The sequence below is a fragment of the Manis pentadactyla genome, chromosome 2 (assembly GCF_030020395.1).
Source record: "Manis pentadactyla isolate mManPen7 chromosome 2, mManPen7.hap1, whole genome shotgun sequence".
NCBI classification, from domain to species: domain Eukaryota; kingdom Metazoa; phylum Chordata; class Mammalia; order Pholidota; family Manidae; genus Manis; species Manis pentadactyla.
The window spans coordinates 80434025-80451740 of record NC_080020.1 but is presented as its reverse complement, the minus strand read 5'-3'; the positions used below and the strand labels follow the sequence as shown (position 1 = coordinate 80451740).

General features: G+C 37.6%; 1 protein-coding gene across 2 annotated transcripts in view; it reads right to left on the bottom strand.

Moving 5' to 3' along the window:
• DMGDH (dimethylglycine dehydrogenase) overlaps positions 1-17716 on the bottom strand; it is an 84739-nt gene that overhangs the window by 63150 nt on the left and 3873 nt on the right. Inside the window, exons 2-6 of one of the 2 annotated variants that reach the window (XM_036914143.2) lie at positions 13221-13319; positions 12088-12252; positions 8711-8915; positions 2794-3042; positions 808-1006 (exon numbers count right to left, since the gene is read on the bottom strand). In XM_036914143.2, coding sequence (XP_036770038.2) covers positions 808-1006; positions 2794-3042; positions 8711-8915; positions 12088-12252; positions 13221-13319 — 917 coding nt within the window. Of the gene's footprint in view, positions 1-807; positions 1007-2793; positions 3043-6190; positions 6282-8710; positions 8916-12087; positions 12253-13220; positions 13320-17716 lie in introns of those variants that run through there. The other variant, XM_057494049.1, reaches the window with a different exon arrangement.

Below are 17716 nucleotides of genomic sequence, written 5' to 3'. Positions count from 1 at the left end.
GCACCAAATCTATATACTTTTACCTCTTATCTCTCAGGCCCCACTGCTGTTTCTGTAGTTCAGACCTCAGCCTCTACCGTATTAGCACAACAGCTCCCCAACCAGGGCAGGCCTCCGTTCAGACCTCACTGCTTGTTCTCAGCTACAGCCCAGTTCCTAGCAGGGGAACTTGACACAGAGCTGGCAATCATTAAATATTAGTTGAACAAATGGCCAAACAAAATGGGGAAGGAAAATAGAATATTAGAATACGTGACATGAGAGTAAAGTGGGCTTGATATTCACCAAATTAATGGGACAAATACTGGAGATGAAACGTCAAACAGGTAATGGAATCATAAATAGTAAGCAACCCGAGGAATCATGAAGGAGCAAATCATGTTGTGCAAGCATGAATTATGGTGAAAAATGCATCAGATACTTTATATGTTTGATATTTCTGAATCATCTTTGTCACATTATGCTATGAAAACATGCTTGTAAAACTGGGGCAAATTGACCAATATGAACATACACAGCATGAAAAGAGACACAAGTAATGGAAATGGCTGGAAATAGGCAAAGAGAAAATTCCAGAAACATTGTCCTCCTGTGTGCTAATCTTTAAAACCTATATAAGTGACTAGGCCATTACATAGTCAGGAGCTTCAGACTGAAACTCTTTATTCTTCACATTTCACTGGTCATGACAGGGAGAAAATTCTCTGCCCCAACCCCATTTCCCATTTTTGGCCTGAGATTATGGGACAAAACTTATCTAAAATACACAGCTCTATAATAAATGTTGAATTACATGGAAATACTCACCCAAAGCCTATAGCCACCCAGTAGTTTCTGACTCCCTGGTGGGGCCCCACCATAGGTAGAATGTCAGGAGAATAGGTGATAGGACCGTTGACAATATTGATGATGTCGGCCTTTTTCAAGACTGGAACCATTTCCATGGCAGCTTCCACATGTTCCATGATTCGGTCTAGATCAGACTCAAAGAGCTCCTTTCCAAAACCTGAGAAGACATGCCCCTGTGGTCAGGATGCCCACCGCTGACAAATCTTCTCAAGTAATTCAAGTCTGAATCATCTTACATTTCAAGTTGGCCTGTTAGGATGGTACTTCCTTTTTTTTTTAAGCTAAACTTGATATTCACTATCAACAAATGGGTACACATCATATTACTGAGAATAATAATGTTATTTAACAATAAAATCATGAAAGCTAACCTTTTTAATTAATACAAAATGTAAATCTATGCATATTAACAGTTTCCAATATTTAATCCAAATCATAATTTTAAAAAAACAATTTGGTGCATCAAGAGAGATCTTTTATCCTTCAGTTAACCATAAAAGTCTGCGTCATCTTCCCAGGTGAGGGCCACTGGGAGTTTACAAAGCCATGTCAGGATACTAGGGCTAAATAGAAAGCTACTCTAGGATCCGGGATGATGGATTCTAGACCCTTTAAACTCTCAGCAGGGAAGGAATGGTATGGAGGTGTCTTCCTCAAGCTTGTTCCCACACCCATCTGAGTGCTGGAATTCTGTGAAAAGAGTCAGGGTGTTAGAGTACAATCACCTTCTCAGTCCCAAAAGGCACTGAGATTGAAAGCAGGGCCACAGATGAGCTTCTAAAAAAAGTCTCCACCAAAACGTGTGATTTCCCCATGCAGCAGCTAGCCGGCTTCCTGTTCGTCCTGTGGACTGTGTGCCAGGTCAGCCGCATGTTGGCTTGCAGACCACCAGGGCTGGACCAGGACATGTGGGCACCCAGAGCCAGCTAACAATCTGGCTCTCTCTCCAACTTAAATTATTTAAATATTTGTTCAGCACTTATTTGGAGGAGAGGCTGCCAACTTGGTGAAAGATCAGAGAGGGAGGCTCTCAGGCAGAGGATCAGCCCTCCCTCTGAGAATGGAAGCTATTCTGCTCATCATACTCAATGTGCAGAGCCCACTCAGCAAGACTAAAGTTCTCAGCTAGCTGGCCCACATCTGTGGGAGGCAGTTTAGTGATCACTTGTTAGATGGGAATAGGTGGTCTTTGAGGAGTGGGAGGGAGGGATTCATTCCCTATTCCAAGTAATCAAAGTTATAGTTCTAGAAAGTACAGTTCCCTCCATTTCTTTAGATCCCCTATAACATTTCAGTGCCCCAATGACATTTTAGCTCCTTTTCTAGATTGTTCTAATTGTTGGTCTCCTTAGGTGAAAATGAAAAACAAAAACAGGTCCATTTCCCTTGCAGAACTTGACAGAGAAACTATAGCAACACCTGCTTTAGCATAGAGGGCTGAGCCTTTTCCACATCCACTTAAGTAGTAGCAGAGGGCTTTAGTTTGCAGAAACAACCTATCCTGCTCAGTCATAGACTCCAAGGATTTCATTCTTAACAGGCTGGATATCGTGTCTCTGATACCTGTTGTGTTTCCAACTGGCATAGCACAACAGCAGGCATATCCAAATCTGGGAACTAGACCAAGTAGGTGGGGTAGTAAGGAGAAAGGGGGAGGCAGGAGGTTGGTATGAGCTGGTAAAAATTACCTGGAGCCTTCCAAAGCAGCAGGGAACATGTTTCTTCACCTGCTACGCTAACTGCCTCTTGTCTTTTTCCTTACTTCCTGCTGTGACTGTTCAAAGTGATAAGAGAAGAGAGCTTACCTCAAGCCTCTCACCACCAACATCTCAGTATTCAATAGTCTAGTATTATGGTGTCTTCTTATTCCACAGCTAGACCCAGTCATAAAGAGGGCAAAACATGCATGTCTAACCCGAACATATGTCAATTTGTTGAACCCACCTGGAGGGACTCCATTGGCAACCCATGAGTCCTGAACTTTCATTTTCTCCTGACTTTCATATGGACCAAACAAAAGCCCATCTCTTTCCTGTCGGAGATAATAAGATCCTTCCAGGTCACGGAGCACGGGGAGTTCTCGTTTCAAAGCTTTTACTTCAGGTATAGTTGATGTAACAACATACTGATGCTGAACCGGAATGAGAGGATGCTCTAGTCCAATCATCTTACCTACTTCATGAGCCCAAAATCCTTAAATAAAAATCATTTAAAAGTGTCACCACAAATATAAATGTACCACATCTGACACTGATATAGCAATTTATATTAAAATATTTAGAAGACTTCAGTACTCATGGCAAAGTCTAGAGAATGTCACAACTTGAAATTTTTTGTCACTGTGCAATTGAATGGGGAAAGAAAAGGCAAGCATTTTGAAGATATCTAATCTAAAGAAACTGTTCCTGAGAAAGCATTTTACCCATAAGCAAAGGTGGGCAAGAGAAGAACAACAAAAAAAGTTATTTGAAGGAAAAAATAACCCAAATATAAAAACGTATACATGTTAATAAGAAATACAGTCACTGACTGACCCCACTGTAGAACAAGGATGATCAGGCAATAGAAGTGGGTCCCATGTTGATGTAACCAACATAATACATAATAATCATGCATAATAAACCCTTACAAGTCAGTCCCTCCATCCCTAACCCCACCTCTCCCCAGATTGTTGATGCCTAAACAAACACAGATATGTTCTCTTAACTTAAAATATGAAAATGTGTATACTTTGGGAGAGATCAAACATTAAGTTTTATCTGTTATTTTGAGAGTTTAATTTGAATATGTTTGTAAAGCCTTTCTTGCAAAGGGCAGGAAGGCACTAGGAGTCCAGTGCTGGAGGGCAGAGGAGCTCAGCAAAGTGAGGGCTCAGAACCAAGTGGGGTTCTCAGAACCAATGCTTCTCACTTCACAGTGTGCATGGGGACTTTCTTCCTGGTGGAAGTGAATGCTGTTTTTACCTTTGCAAAAGATGGAACCAGAAAAGTAGTGGCTGAAAGGACCCTTGATTCTCCCCCAGGTGATTTTTTTCAATATATAGATAGAGCTAAGCTCCAGAGAGGGAAAGAAATGTGCCCAGACTCACACTGGGAGACCCTGGAATCATCATACCTTACTGGTTTTCTTGCTGTAATCATTCAAATGATTACAGAATCTTATTTAAGTTATTTCTTTGAAGGTTGCATTCTCAAAAATTTTAACTATTTGTTTTTTTGTTTTTTTAAAAAATCTAATGAGGAAATCTCTGTCACTATGAAGTTCAGAGCTAGAAACAGAATTATTAATTTTGAGTCAGTCAGGGAACCCAGATTATGTACTCTCATGTGCCAAAGTTTATTTCTATTTAGCTATCTAAACATCACCGTTGTGTTCATACTTGTATAATAGCCCCACAAATTGGTGCCAATTTGCAAACCAAAAATCTTAATCTTTGGGCATTAGAGCTGCTTGTTCATCTTTTAATAATTCAGAGATTTTATTTATTCTTCCTAATAGGAAAATAAGAATTACTGACATAAGGATTTTGTGGGAAAATATAGTAAAGCCATGTATTCCAGTTATATGTACTAGGGCAGATTTAAAATATAAAAAGCTAAAATATTTATCTAGCAATCAAATCACTGCAGTATCCTCAATATACTTGTTTCAATTAAAAACATAAATTGAAGCAAATAAATTCTGTCCTATTCAAACATATTTTGAATTTCTGAGTCCTAATCACTTGCTTATTAGTGCACTTGATCATTAAAATAAAGTGGAAACGTATGCTTAAATATCATATAACTATATTACTTCAAACCCCGTAACAAGCCCAATACTTTTTTACCATATGGTGGGGATGCTTGCTGGAATTCGCTTCTTCTATATGTCAGTCAGGTTAACCTAAATTATCCGGGATTACACACATCAGCTCCCTCTACATCACCCAACCACCAAGTTCAAAAGGGAAGAGAGAGACAAATGTGGATATGGCAATAATGTACCATTATTACCTGATAAACAACTGAAGAGAATAGTCAATAAAAATGATGATTAGAAATGGCTTTCATTTTTTAAAAAATGCAGTTATTAATAGAAATAGAGTTAAAATGAAGGGTAAAAGTTCATGGACAAGTTTAACTCTACTAGAAAGTTTATACAATGACAACGATGGTACAGTGACATTCTCTAATGCAGACTATCAGGCAAAATTAAGCAATTCTTTCTGGCTGAACACTGGGCTTCATGTTGGTACGATCCAATAACATTTCTGATCTACCACATTAGGAAAATTCCTAAGTAAAACTTAAAAAGTTGTATCAGCCTTAATGAGTCAATTGGAAATGAAGTCAAGATAAACATTGATCACCAAGCAGAGAAAAAGCTTGCATCATAATAAATAGCTCCTCCCAATCTCCTGAGCTATACCTGAGGAGAGGGCTAGAATGAAGCAGATCTTGAAAGCTTTAGGTACCTAAGGCAAGTTAGACTACTGTAACCAAGAGGTCAAGAGTGTCAGAAACTGTTTCTCAGCAATACTCGCTCAGTAACAAGGCTACTACATTCTCTCACCTGGAGGAGTACCTATAGAGTAGTGTTTCTCAGGATGTTTTGCCTACCATCTGGTACAGACAGTACAGTACCTGGAGTACATATTTAAAAACAGCTTGTGAGCCTCTACCCAGAGCACTTGAATTAGAATGTTTTTGAAGTCTGGGAAACTTTCCAAGGTGATTTTTATGCACAATAGCTTGAGAACCAAGCTCTTTGAGAAGAAAGTTTACTAGGAGAATGGGTACTGGATGACCACAGAGCAAGCAAAAGAAGTTTGGTTATCTTAACACAGGTATCAAGAAGCTATGGTAACCTGATGCTACTGTCTCCCAGACCAGGACTTAGACATTCAAGGAAATAATTATAGTAATAATCATTATTAATTTTTTTAGTGCTCTCTATGTGGTATACCCTGTCTGGGTGCTCTACATTATTAGCTCATTTACTAACTGTAACTTTTTGAGATGGGCACTATTATCTTTATTTTACAAATGAGTTATTTGCCCAGGTCACACAGTTGGTAATACATGTGTCTTTGGGCCAGAAAGCCCCACTGCCCTAGACCGTGCTGGGACACATCAACAGACTCATTTTTCCTGTTGGACTTTCTTATTCATGGATATCCTGAAGACTTAGCAGCCTTCTGTTATGACTCCACATAAAGAAACTTCTAGCAAGTTATGGTACAGTTGAGTACCTAATTGTGGCCTTTACATCTTTAAATCTTGGTTGTATTTCTGAGTTTATATCCTGAGCCCATATCCTAATACTTAATTAGATTTCAGAGCTGGCCTGAGGGCCTCACCTGAATTTGTGAGATATCCTGGTCTCACCAAGTACCTTTGGGATACATTCCATCAGCCACACATCCTCAAATCAGGTTAGCATGATACCTTCTGTGGGTGGTTGCTTTTAGTCATAAAATTAATCTTTGTTAGCTTCAATTCTAGAAGGGGACATATCCAACTTTTGCCCCCAGTTACTGAGGCTTACCTTTTGGGGGCTTCTATACTTTAAGGTTATTTTGAAAACAGACTTACAAATAATCAAACACACTGTCCTCCACACCTTCCATAGACTACTAAAATGCAATCAGATTTCTCCAGTAACTTTTGCTCAATGGAAGAGAAGAGACAGGGAGGAAAATGAAAAAATATTATTAGCCAGAGATCTGATCTGAATGAGGTAAAGAACTGAAAATTGAGACAGGATAATTCTTCATGTAATTTTCAACAGGAAGTTGCCTGGAGCTGCCTGAATATGGGAAAGGGGGTAGATGCGGCTGGGTAAAGGCTCAGGAGTAAAGGACAAAGAAGGATGTCTGGAGAACAGCTTTTCTGGTACTAGCCTGGGAAAACAAATTCCAGGAATTAAGTGCCCTGAAATAGTAAACACAGGGTTATATTATAAACCTAATTCCAGGGATTTGTTTTTCCCAGGCCAACACCAGAAAAGCTGTTTTCCAGCACCTGCTGCCTTTACCCTCCCCTGCCATGATCTCACCACAGATTGTACAGCTGCATAGAAAACTTCATCTGGTAACCAGTGTCCTGAGTTTAGGTCAGATCTCTTTGGGAATTATTCTTTCTCTTCAATGCTTCCTTATTTCTCAGTTTGGGGTTTGAAAAAATATTTTATTTATATAACTATGTAAATAAAAGTTTATCATTTTAAGAAAATAATAGGTGAATGTGTCTGATTAAGATCTCCACATTATTTCTCAAAATACCAGTGGGAGCGTGTGGCTGTTTGAAGCACAGTGTTGAGAAAAATGGTGGAGTTTGTCCATGCCCATCTGAAATGAGTGCAGTGATCAACTAGTACTGTCTGCCATGGGTGCTGATACGGACATCTGGAGGATGTTAGTTTAGTATTTTCTTTCACTATGATAACAGTCAAATGTTTATAGGGACTTAATTTATGAGACAATAAAGAAAGTCGCAAGATTACAAAGAATCCTTGGTATGTGGGAAAAAAGTATGAGTGATTTCATTGCCTTAGATCTTCTACAGAATTTAGATCAGTGGTGCCCAAGGACCACTGGGGTGAGGGGTTTCAGATGGGGACGGTGAGGGTAGAGGACAAATGAAGTTCAAAAACAAAGTGATGTTTTATGCCTTTGCTTTTATTTTTTTGGCAAGTCATTTTACATTATTTTGAATTTCAAATGATAATGAAGAAGGCTAGGATTTTTATGCTTTTCAAATGGGAAGCATGGATTAGAAAGATTCAGAAATACTAACTTAACCTCTTAAATATTGAAGACATGTCTTTTTCTAGAACCACTCAAAGTGTTTTGTTAAATAAAACAACATCAATCATAAATTACAATATAGAGGAAAGAATCTTAAGGGTCTCTGTTTCTGGCATGCCCTCATGGCATATCATTTCATTTGCTCTGATAAATAATAAAGATTGTTTTCATTTTATAATTTAAGCAAGAAGACTCAAAGAGCAGACCACAAGAAAACCAGTTACTGCCTCATGCTTCTTTTATATATTATCTAACCATTATGAACTACAGGTAAGTATAAATTATTAACCCAGTTCAGGCCACACAAGTATTTTCATTTGCAGAAGAATTTAGTTTTTATGTGCACTAGTTGAAAATGTTTCATAGGCAAATGGCCTATTAAAAAGTATATTAACTGAAGACTCAAAAGACCCAGGTCCAAGTCCTGGCTCTGACATAACTAACTGTGCCACTTTGCCAAGTAACATGACTTTTCTGGACCTTGGTCTCCACAAATGGAAAACGAGTGGGTTGTTAGATTATCTCAAATATCCCTTTTGGCTTCACTACTCTGAGTCTAAATTGTAACAAAGCAATCTAAAGAAAAGATTATGACATATGTTTCATAATGTTCTGAAAGGAAAAGGGCTAAAAGTTCTGATGTGAGTCAAGTAATCTAAAAAGGATGAGAGAACACAAATGACTCGATCTGCCCTAAAAAGCAAACTGAGAACAAGGAGGATGCTCATGAATTTGAACACAAGAATGTGGTCATTATAAAGAAAGAGTGAACATGAGAAGGAAAAAAGAAGCAAAATTTGGCAGAACGTGATCTGGAGCAGAAGAAAACAGAATGGAGAAGAATACCAATTTTCTATGGATAACCAAGGACAGAATAGTAACACACACCATGAGCAAAATGTTGGAGGGAGGGTTTTGCAGCTTAGAAACAGACAAAATGTTCACCTTGGGAGCATCACACTGTTTCATAACAATGTTCACGGTATATTTACATTACTTTATGGTTAAACATCGTATTTCTCGGTCACTTAAAAAACCCACTAATTAAAAAAAAAAAGATAGGATGTTTACCTGCAGCATTCACAATTCTATTTGCTCTCATAGATCCCTGTGGTGTTTCAACATCCCATGTGCCATCTGATCTGGATTTCAGAGAAGTCACTGGTGCAGGGTATTTTAAAAGTGCACCGTATTTCCTAGCGCCAGCAGCCAGGGCCATAGTGAGAGAGTAAGGATCAATGTGACCATCTCCAGGATTGTACAGTCCAGCTAAAATCTAAATCAATCATAAGAGAGTCAATATTCAAATGAATATATACTAATTATTCAGTGTAACTATATCCTGCTGTCAAATGTTTAGTAAAGCAGGACTTTAAAAGTGCAACATGGTATCAGATTGATCAGTCTGCATTTCTTTTTTCCTGTATCAAAGCTGAAACTGAGGCAAGACTCACACTGAGAGTTAAGCAGAGTTAGGTTATTTGATAGAGGCTTGCAATCATCTCCAATATCCATTCTCCCTCCCCTACTCAGTCTGACAGCAATGGAAATCGAATGTTTATTTAGATACATGGCCACTAAGAACAATGAATCTCCAATAGTTGGCAGCTATTAGATTCATCTAAAAAGTAGAACTATTACTAAGTTTGGGTTAATGAAATGCAAATGAAAGTGTCACGTGGCAGTGTCCATGAACCATTAAAAAAAACTGGCATATGCCCTTTGTCCCTTCTTCCGTGTCCCTTCCTCCAGCCTGCTGTCTGAAGTGCAGACATGATGGCTGGAGCCCTAGCTGCCTAGTGGAATAAGAATACAATAGTTACACCTTAGAAATGACAGAGCAATGATCTCAAAGGTGACTGGTTCCCTGAAGTCTTCATGGAAAAGAGCCACTGTTCAAATCCTGGGCTGCCAAAATGAAAGATAAATAAACTTCTATCTTGTTTAAACATTAATATTTTGGTTTTGAACATTTGCAGTCAAATCTAATACTAACTGATTGATTATTTCTATTTAATTATTTAATAAGTTCACATATTAAATACAGATTGTTGTCAAGAAAGTGTATACTTGCTTCAGCCATTCAACAGCTAATTATTGAATATCTACTTTATGCTAGGGCTTCAGGCTCTGTACTGTTGGGGAAACACAGAAGAATGAAACTCAGATGAAACAAAATGATAGAGTAGACACTGAGAATTACTATAGTTAGGTCTCATCCATTCAACAAAAATATATTGAGCACCAAATATGTGCAAGGTGCTTTTGTCAAGTGTTTTTTCTCTATCTATTGAGATGATCATGTGTTTTTTGTTCTTTATTCTGTTAATGCAGTACATTACATTGGTTGATTTTCAGATGTTAAATCAACCCCACATTCCTGGGATAAATTCCAGTTGGACATAATACATCATCCTTTCTGTATGTTGCTGAATTCAGTTTGCTAGTATTTTGTTAAGGATTTTTGCATCAACCCTCATAAAGGACACCAGCCTTTTTTTCCTTGTGATGACTTTGTCTGATTTGGTATCAGGGTAATACTGGCATCATTGAGAAGTGTTCACTTCTCTTCCATTTTTGGAAGAGTTTGTGGAGGATTAGCAGTAACTCTTCTTTAAATGTCTGGTAGAATTTACCAGTGAAGCCATCTTGTACAGGTTTAGTTTGTGGGAAATTTTTTTTTGTATCATTAATCTGCAATTACATGAAGAACATTATGTTTACTAGGCTCCCCCCTTCACCAAGTCCCCCCCACATACCCCTTCACAGTCACTGTCCATTAGCATAGTAAGATGCTGTAAAATCACTACTTGTCTTCTCTGTGTTGCACAGCCCTCCCCATGCCCCCCACACACAATATACATGCTAATCGTAATGCCCCCTTTCTTTTTCCCCGCCCTTATCCCTCCCTTCCCACCCATCCTCCCCAGTCCCTTTCCCTTTGGTAACTGTTATTCCATTCTTGGGTTCTGTGATTCTGCTGCTGTTTTGTTCCTTCAGTTTTCCTTTGTTCTTATACTCCACATATGAGTGAAATCATTTGGTACTTGTCTTTCTCTGCCTGGCTTAGTTCACTGAGCATAATACCCTCTAGCTCCATCCATGTTGTTGCAAATGGTAGGATCTGTTTTTTTCTTATGGCTGAGCAATATTCCACTGTGTATATGTATAGTTTGTGGGAAATTTTTAGATACTAATCGCATCTCTTGTTACACGTTTAGTGCAGGAGATTTTTTATTTCAATGGAATTCATATTACTGTAGACTTCCAAACATCACATTGATTTGGCATTCCAAATCTAATTGATTTGGCATCCTGCCCCAGACCCAAAGAACACTCTGCTCACATATTCCTATTGCCTGTTGCCTTGAGAAAAATCCATGATGATGAGGACTTCCAACAAAGCATCCCAAGAGTGACATATAAACAGCTATAAAACATATCCTTACTAGTAGCAGTGATGGAATTTCAATACAAACAATGCAGTGCAACACCAATCTGCCACCACACTGTCATCGCACAAAACTACAGACCAGGGAGGGCCAGCAGCCTGTAGAGACTCTCAAAGGCAAACCACCCCAGCACCCAGATCAATGATACAAACCCCTGGGGTTTGAAGATACTGCAGAAGTCATTAGGTAGAAACATAAGCCTCTGCTCCCCTGGACAGCCCCACCTGGTACACTCAGGAAGCAGGTACAAAAGAGTGAGAGAGCCTGGCTTCAAATCCCTGCTCCAGCTCTTTCTAGCTGGCTGAGCTTGGACCCACTATGGAACATTATGCTGCAGTTCCCTGTTTAATATTAATGTATATAATATTAGTGTGAGGATTCAGTGGAATTATGCATATAAAGGGCTTAGCAAAGCACTTGTTACCTAACGTGTGTAGTGTTAGTCACTATTTTTATTCAAATGGGATTATCACCTAGCAAAAAAAAAGACATTAAATCCCCAAGTAGATTCTCTCAGCCAAATTTGGTTAAAACCGTATCACTACCTGGTATAGAGCTTGTCAGAGAAGTACAGCTATGGGCTCAGGGATATTTGTGTAGCAACATACACAGAACTTCTGAATTTGAATTTGTAAAAAATTTTACTAACAGTATTTTTACACACATATTTATCATACCAGATTATTACTTTCTCTACAGTTCTCTAACAGAAGGTTTATGTACAGAAACCCCTAGACCTGGGGGACTCAGTTATAAGAAGGTGTTGGAAATATTTCCTTAGTTGGCAAAGGTAGAAAACTAATAAGATTTTTATTATTTTTTCATATTTCATTTAGCATACTTAATAGCCCACCCTGTAATATACCAAAATTCCAGCATTAACCATCTGACTTTACTGTTAAAATGTGTGTATAAAATTTTTCTATGTTTAATTGACTTCTTAAAATAACTTTTTCCACTCTTAACTCAAGTCAACAAATGACTTAAGACAAATACCTTATTCATGTTGAGTAAAGGGAATATCTCTTGAATTTTTTTGGGTTCAATAATATACTGTTCCGTTGCGTGCCAGCCAGTCCGAGTCATTTGGTATTTAAATTCGTCTACTCTTACAGGAGTTGTAGCAATCCTGATACTCCCTGGCTGGTGGAATCCCACTACCTGTGACAATAATGCCAATAAAAACACATACATAAATCATTAGTTGGCCCCCAAACACGGTTCGCCTCCAGCACAGTGAAAATGCAGATGAACAAGAAAAGAGATTTACTCTGCAGTGAAAGACAGAACTATGTGCACAAATTTTCTTAGAACCAAGAGATGTGCCCTGAGCTCAGCCTGACTGGTGGGTAGGGAAAATCAAAGATGGCTTCTCAAAGTGTGTGACCTGCAGGGAAGGGTGGAAGGTGGGTGCTGAAGCGGGGGGCCAGAGGGAATTTTGTCTCAGGCAGAGAGTCCAGCACATTCCAGAATTATATGTGATTAAGAATAGTTGAAGCCCATGAGCATAGCAAAGAGTGGCAAGAGAAAGTGGCAGTGCTCAGCTGATGAAGGCCCTCCTCCTTTGGCCTTTGGCCTGTAGACTGTGGGAAGCCCTTGGATGCGTCTAGGCAAGAGGAACAGCATGAACAATTTAAGTAAACTTTAGTCTTAGCCTACGGATGGTCTTTGCCTGCCACTTTATTTTGAGAGTACTAATAAATATAAGAAGAAATAAAAATAAAAGTGAGAGCTTTTCATGAAGTACTTTTTCAAAGTGATGTGATAAGCTGGCAGGCTCTGTTCTCAGATCCTTTGCAATCCAGCTGCGACAAGACTCTGATTTTTTAGTTTCTAGATACAATGACTGACCAATAATGTTTTTGAAAGCTTCTTTTTATTCTTTCTTCATTTAAAAAAATCAAGAAGAGTGGTTAATTTCCCAGGTAATATACTTCAAGAAATTAAATTGATTGGAAAACAAACTCTAGAGATTCTTACCTTAAACTCTCATCAGATTTCTCTACTACTTAAACATTTCACATGCCATTGCTGCTACACACAGCGATACATGATGATATGTCAAAATCCTCCAGAAATCTCACGTATTTCTGAGAAACTAACCTCAAAGATAAGTTAAACACAATTACCTGTCCAGTTTCTTCTTCCAACTTCTCATAAAGTTTGATGCTATCATAATGTATTTTCTTCAAGTTTATTCCAGGATGAAAGTACGTTGTTAAACCTGCCTTGAAAGTGGGAAGGAAAGGAAATACTGAAAAATAAATTAACGTTCTCAAAATGTTGATAGTGTATCTATTAAGCAATAATTACTGCTGAAAAGAAACTGAGCGGCACCAGCCAGTCTTTCAGGAGGAGAACACAGCAAAATCAGTTTGAGCACACCCGAGAATAACGCTCGTGGCAGTTGTAAGATTCTCTTTGACCTACTGAAATAACGTGAGAGCCAGCCAACGAATGTATACATTAAGTCCCTAACAGTTACTAGGGAAAAGATTGTTTGTAGGTTCTAAAATGGGATGATTTAGATGAGAATTTTAGGAATATATGCTAGTGGGAAGAGTGTGGGGAGTTGGAACACAACATGGACTCAAACCAGCCAACCATGTGTGTTCCGTAAGGGAGAAGGACCATGGACTAGCAAAGAATTTTCCTGGATCCAATCCCTACCATTCTCTTAAATGGAGCAGCCTCCTGTTCCCTTTCCTGAAATTTCCAAACTTTAAGAATTGGAGAATTTCTGAGAATTAGAGTCTGGGTACTGGTGAGCAGAGATTTGTCAAAGTTTAACCTGTTTGATGAGCAGGATTGTATCCCACAAATAGTTGTGGTATAAATACTTTTTAATTACTGTCCGGAAAAAAATATCTACATTGTAGCATGCCAAAATCCCTTTTATCAACTCTGGCAGATGCAGTGCAGTATCCAGACAAAAAATTCTAAGCAATTATATGAAGCAGATTCTCTCAATTAAGTGTCTGGGGGCCCCATTTTGCCACTAATTTATCCTGGAAAGCTCATCAGAATGCAATCTGTTCAAAATAAAATCTGTTCAGGGGTAGTTGTAAGGTTCTTCTCTGGTGATGGGAGGCATTTGGTTCTCCTAAACTCAAAACCACCCCACTTAAAGTTCATCAATCATTCTTTATGGAAGCATTTGGACATAGGCACATCTGGGTTTTGTTTTTTTGTTTATTGTTTTTAAGTAAAACCCTGGCCCAGCTTTCAGGTTTTCTCATAGCACAAGCCCATCCTGATGGAACTGTAAGTTGGGCGCTTTTGCTTTCAAACAGCCCATTCTCCTTTAGATGCTTGTTATCTAGCGTGCATATGAACTTTTCTAGTCCAATAATAAAGAATCCCTGGCCTTCGGACATCTGCTAGAGAACTCAGTTTTGTTTTCCATGTGTCTCCTGTCAGTTGAGAAGATTGTTATTCATGAGTACTGGCCTAGGGTTCTGTTCACCATTCATTCCTCAAGATTCTCCAAGCTTAGCCTGGGTTAAGCCAGAACACCAGAAAGTTATATCTATAGTATATCAATCCTCTTCTTCACCCCAATAAGCTATTTTCATAGAATTATAAGTTAATGATTCTTCACCTATAAAACTCACATGGGTTCATTTCTATAAAATCATTATTCAAGATTTTAGCTCAGTGTACTTTGTTTAGGAAACAAACTCCTCTAGAAATTCCTGGTCAAGGACAAGTTAGTCACCTTTACTGAAATAGCATATCTATTCCTACTGAACAAATCATATACCCTCACTTTCAGATTTCACAGTCTGATTGAGGTCATGAAACTTTCATACATGAAACAATGAAATCAAGAACATGTTTATGACCTAACATATGACCTAACAACTAAGAGAAGTAAAAGAAGAGAAGATGCTAGGTCACAGAAATCTTCAAGGGGGACAAGGAAGGGACTTGTCTTTGACTGAAGGAAGAAAATGATGATGGTTGATAGAGAAGATAAAAGGGGTAGATGAAACACAGACATGAGTAATCATTAAGAATTAAAATGCTTTCAACAAAATAAGCATTTATGAACCCTTGTTGACATAAATAAATAAGTAAGGAGAAGGGAAAGCTCTTGCTTACAGTAGACCAACAATAAGTATGAAAGGAATGGAGTAGAAAATCATCTACGAACACTAGTGATGCTCTCCCTATCTCTTTAGTAATCCTTCCTCCTCTTTCATGAGCTTCTATAGCCTCAAGAAGCCCAGTAAGTGACCTCAAGTCATCCTTCACCCCAGTGGCTCTGTGTGGTCACAACCAGAAAAAAAGTTTGAACTATCCCATAAACCTGTATATTTCTTTATTTTCACATGATATATATATATATAAATATGCAATGCTAATGCTAAAGGAGATCATAAAATACACAAAAACAACTCAAAATGCATTAAATAGTTTAAATAATTTTCATTTTACTGATTGTGTTGAAAAGCTTCCAAATTTAAAAAATTTATTTACTGTGTAGAAAAGCTTTTGAATATTAAGCTTATTTATTAATATTTCAGTAAGGGATATGTGATTAATATACTTTATTACTAAAATACAAATATTGAATTAAAGCAGCAATTGGAAGGCCTGATTCTAGGTTTCTTTTATTCTGAGACTGCTTTGAATGGCTGTGACAGCAGAAGCAGCCACCTTAGACAAAGATCTAAGTGGGAGAAAGGCACTCTCCTGGCTGTATCCTGCATCTCGGCATCACCACCTCCATCCCAGCACCTCCTACACAGAGGTTTCTGTTGAAATTTCACTATTAATATTTCATGTTCTCTTGCCCATCAGTTATTGTTACAAGGTACTTGGAAGGTACTGCATTTTTATATTTTAAGTAAACTGGTATATATCCCATGGAAACTCCTCATGTGGAAAAAAATGTAGGTGGGTTAAAAAAATTTTCTCTTGCATATATGAATTTCTCTAAGTGATATATATCATTTTGGCCAGAAAAACCTAATAATGACACCAACATTTCCAGCCATCCCTTTTCAAAATGCTCTCTTCCCAACAGGACTATTTTGTAAAAAAGCAGCTATTTTTTACTGTCACATCATCTTTACTTTGAAAGGATAATATTCATTTTTTTGAAATAATACAAATTTCAAAAAGTGTTGAAAAATATATTTTGAAAGGACTGTATTCATTTTTTCTATATGTGTCTACTATGTAGAAATGACTGGCCACCATTTGCATCACTACAAAGGTCACCAGGTTTGGGACACTTGGTCTTTTGTAAATGAAACCTTTGTTTCACAACTTTTTTTTTACATGGATGTTCACAACTTTATTCACTCTTAGTCCTGAACAGGAACCAAGCCATGTGTCCATCAACAGGAGAATGGATTTAAAAGTTGTGGTATGTTTTACAATGGAATATGATTTAGCAATAAAACAGAATGAACTATTGACTCACAACATGAATGAATTTCAAAAACATGTTAAGTCAAAGAAGCCAGAACACAAAAGAGTACAATTCTATTTATATGAAGTTTAGGAACTGGCAAAACTAATCAAAAGAAAACAGTGGTTGCCTATGGAGAGAGTGAAGAGTGGCTGAAAGAGGATAGAAGGGAATCTGGGATAAGGGAAATATTCTGATTCTTGGTAGGCTGTTGGTTTTAACAGGTATTAACATTTACTGAAGTTTATTCAACTGTATATAGATTTAGGATCTGTGCATTTTTCTGTACCAGGATTACCAGATAAAATAGGATAACCAGTTAAATTGAACTTTAGGTAAGTTTTTTTTTTAATACAAGCATATCCCATTCAATATTTGGGACATATTTTACAGTTGACCCTTGAACAACACAGGTTTGAACTGCATGAGTCCATGTATATGTGGATCTTTTTCAAAAGACATATTGGAATTTCTTTCAGAGATACGTGATAATTAGAAAATACATTTTTCTAGCTTTGTTGTAAGAGTATAGTATACAATATAATTACAAAAATATGTGTTGATTATGTTAGTGTGGAGGCTTCTGGTCAACATGGGCTATTGATAGTTAAGTTTTTGGCAAGTTAAAAGATATACATGAAGTTTTGACTGGGGGTGGGGGTCAGACTGTATTAAAAAATGATTGTTTATTTGAAATGGAAATTTCACTGGGTTCCTTTATTTGCTAAATCTGGCAACCTATTCTGTATGTAATTTAACTTCAATTTAAATGAAATTGTGAAATTAAAAGTGTGTATTATTTATCAGAAAAAGGATGAACAATATTGTTTTTGGTCTACTATCATGAAATCCCAGTGTTGGGCAATTAAAGTAGAAACACATGAACTTTACATACATTTGCTTATTTAGTAGTTTTCAGCTCTTCAATGCTATTATTTTTTAGTGCTATTTTACATTATCATACAGTAAAACCACCTCTATAAACTAGACATAGAACAGTTCCATCACTCAAAGAAATTCCCATTATCCCTTAATATTCACCCCTTACCCACCTCATAACCCTTGGTGACCATTGATCTGATCTTTACAGTTTTGTCTTTTTGAGAATATTGTATAAATGGGACTGGCTTCTTTCAACACAATGCTTCTAAGATTCATCCAAGTTACTGCATGTATCAAAAGTTTGTTCCTTTTTATTGCTTA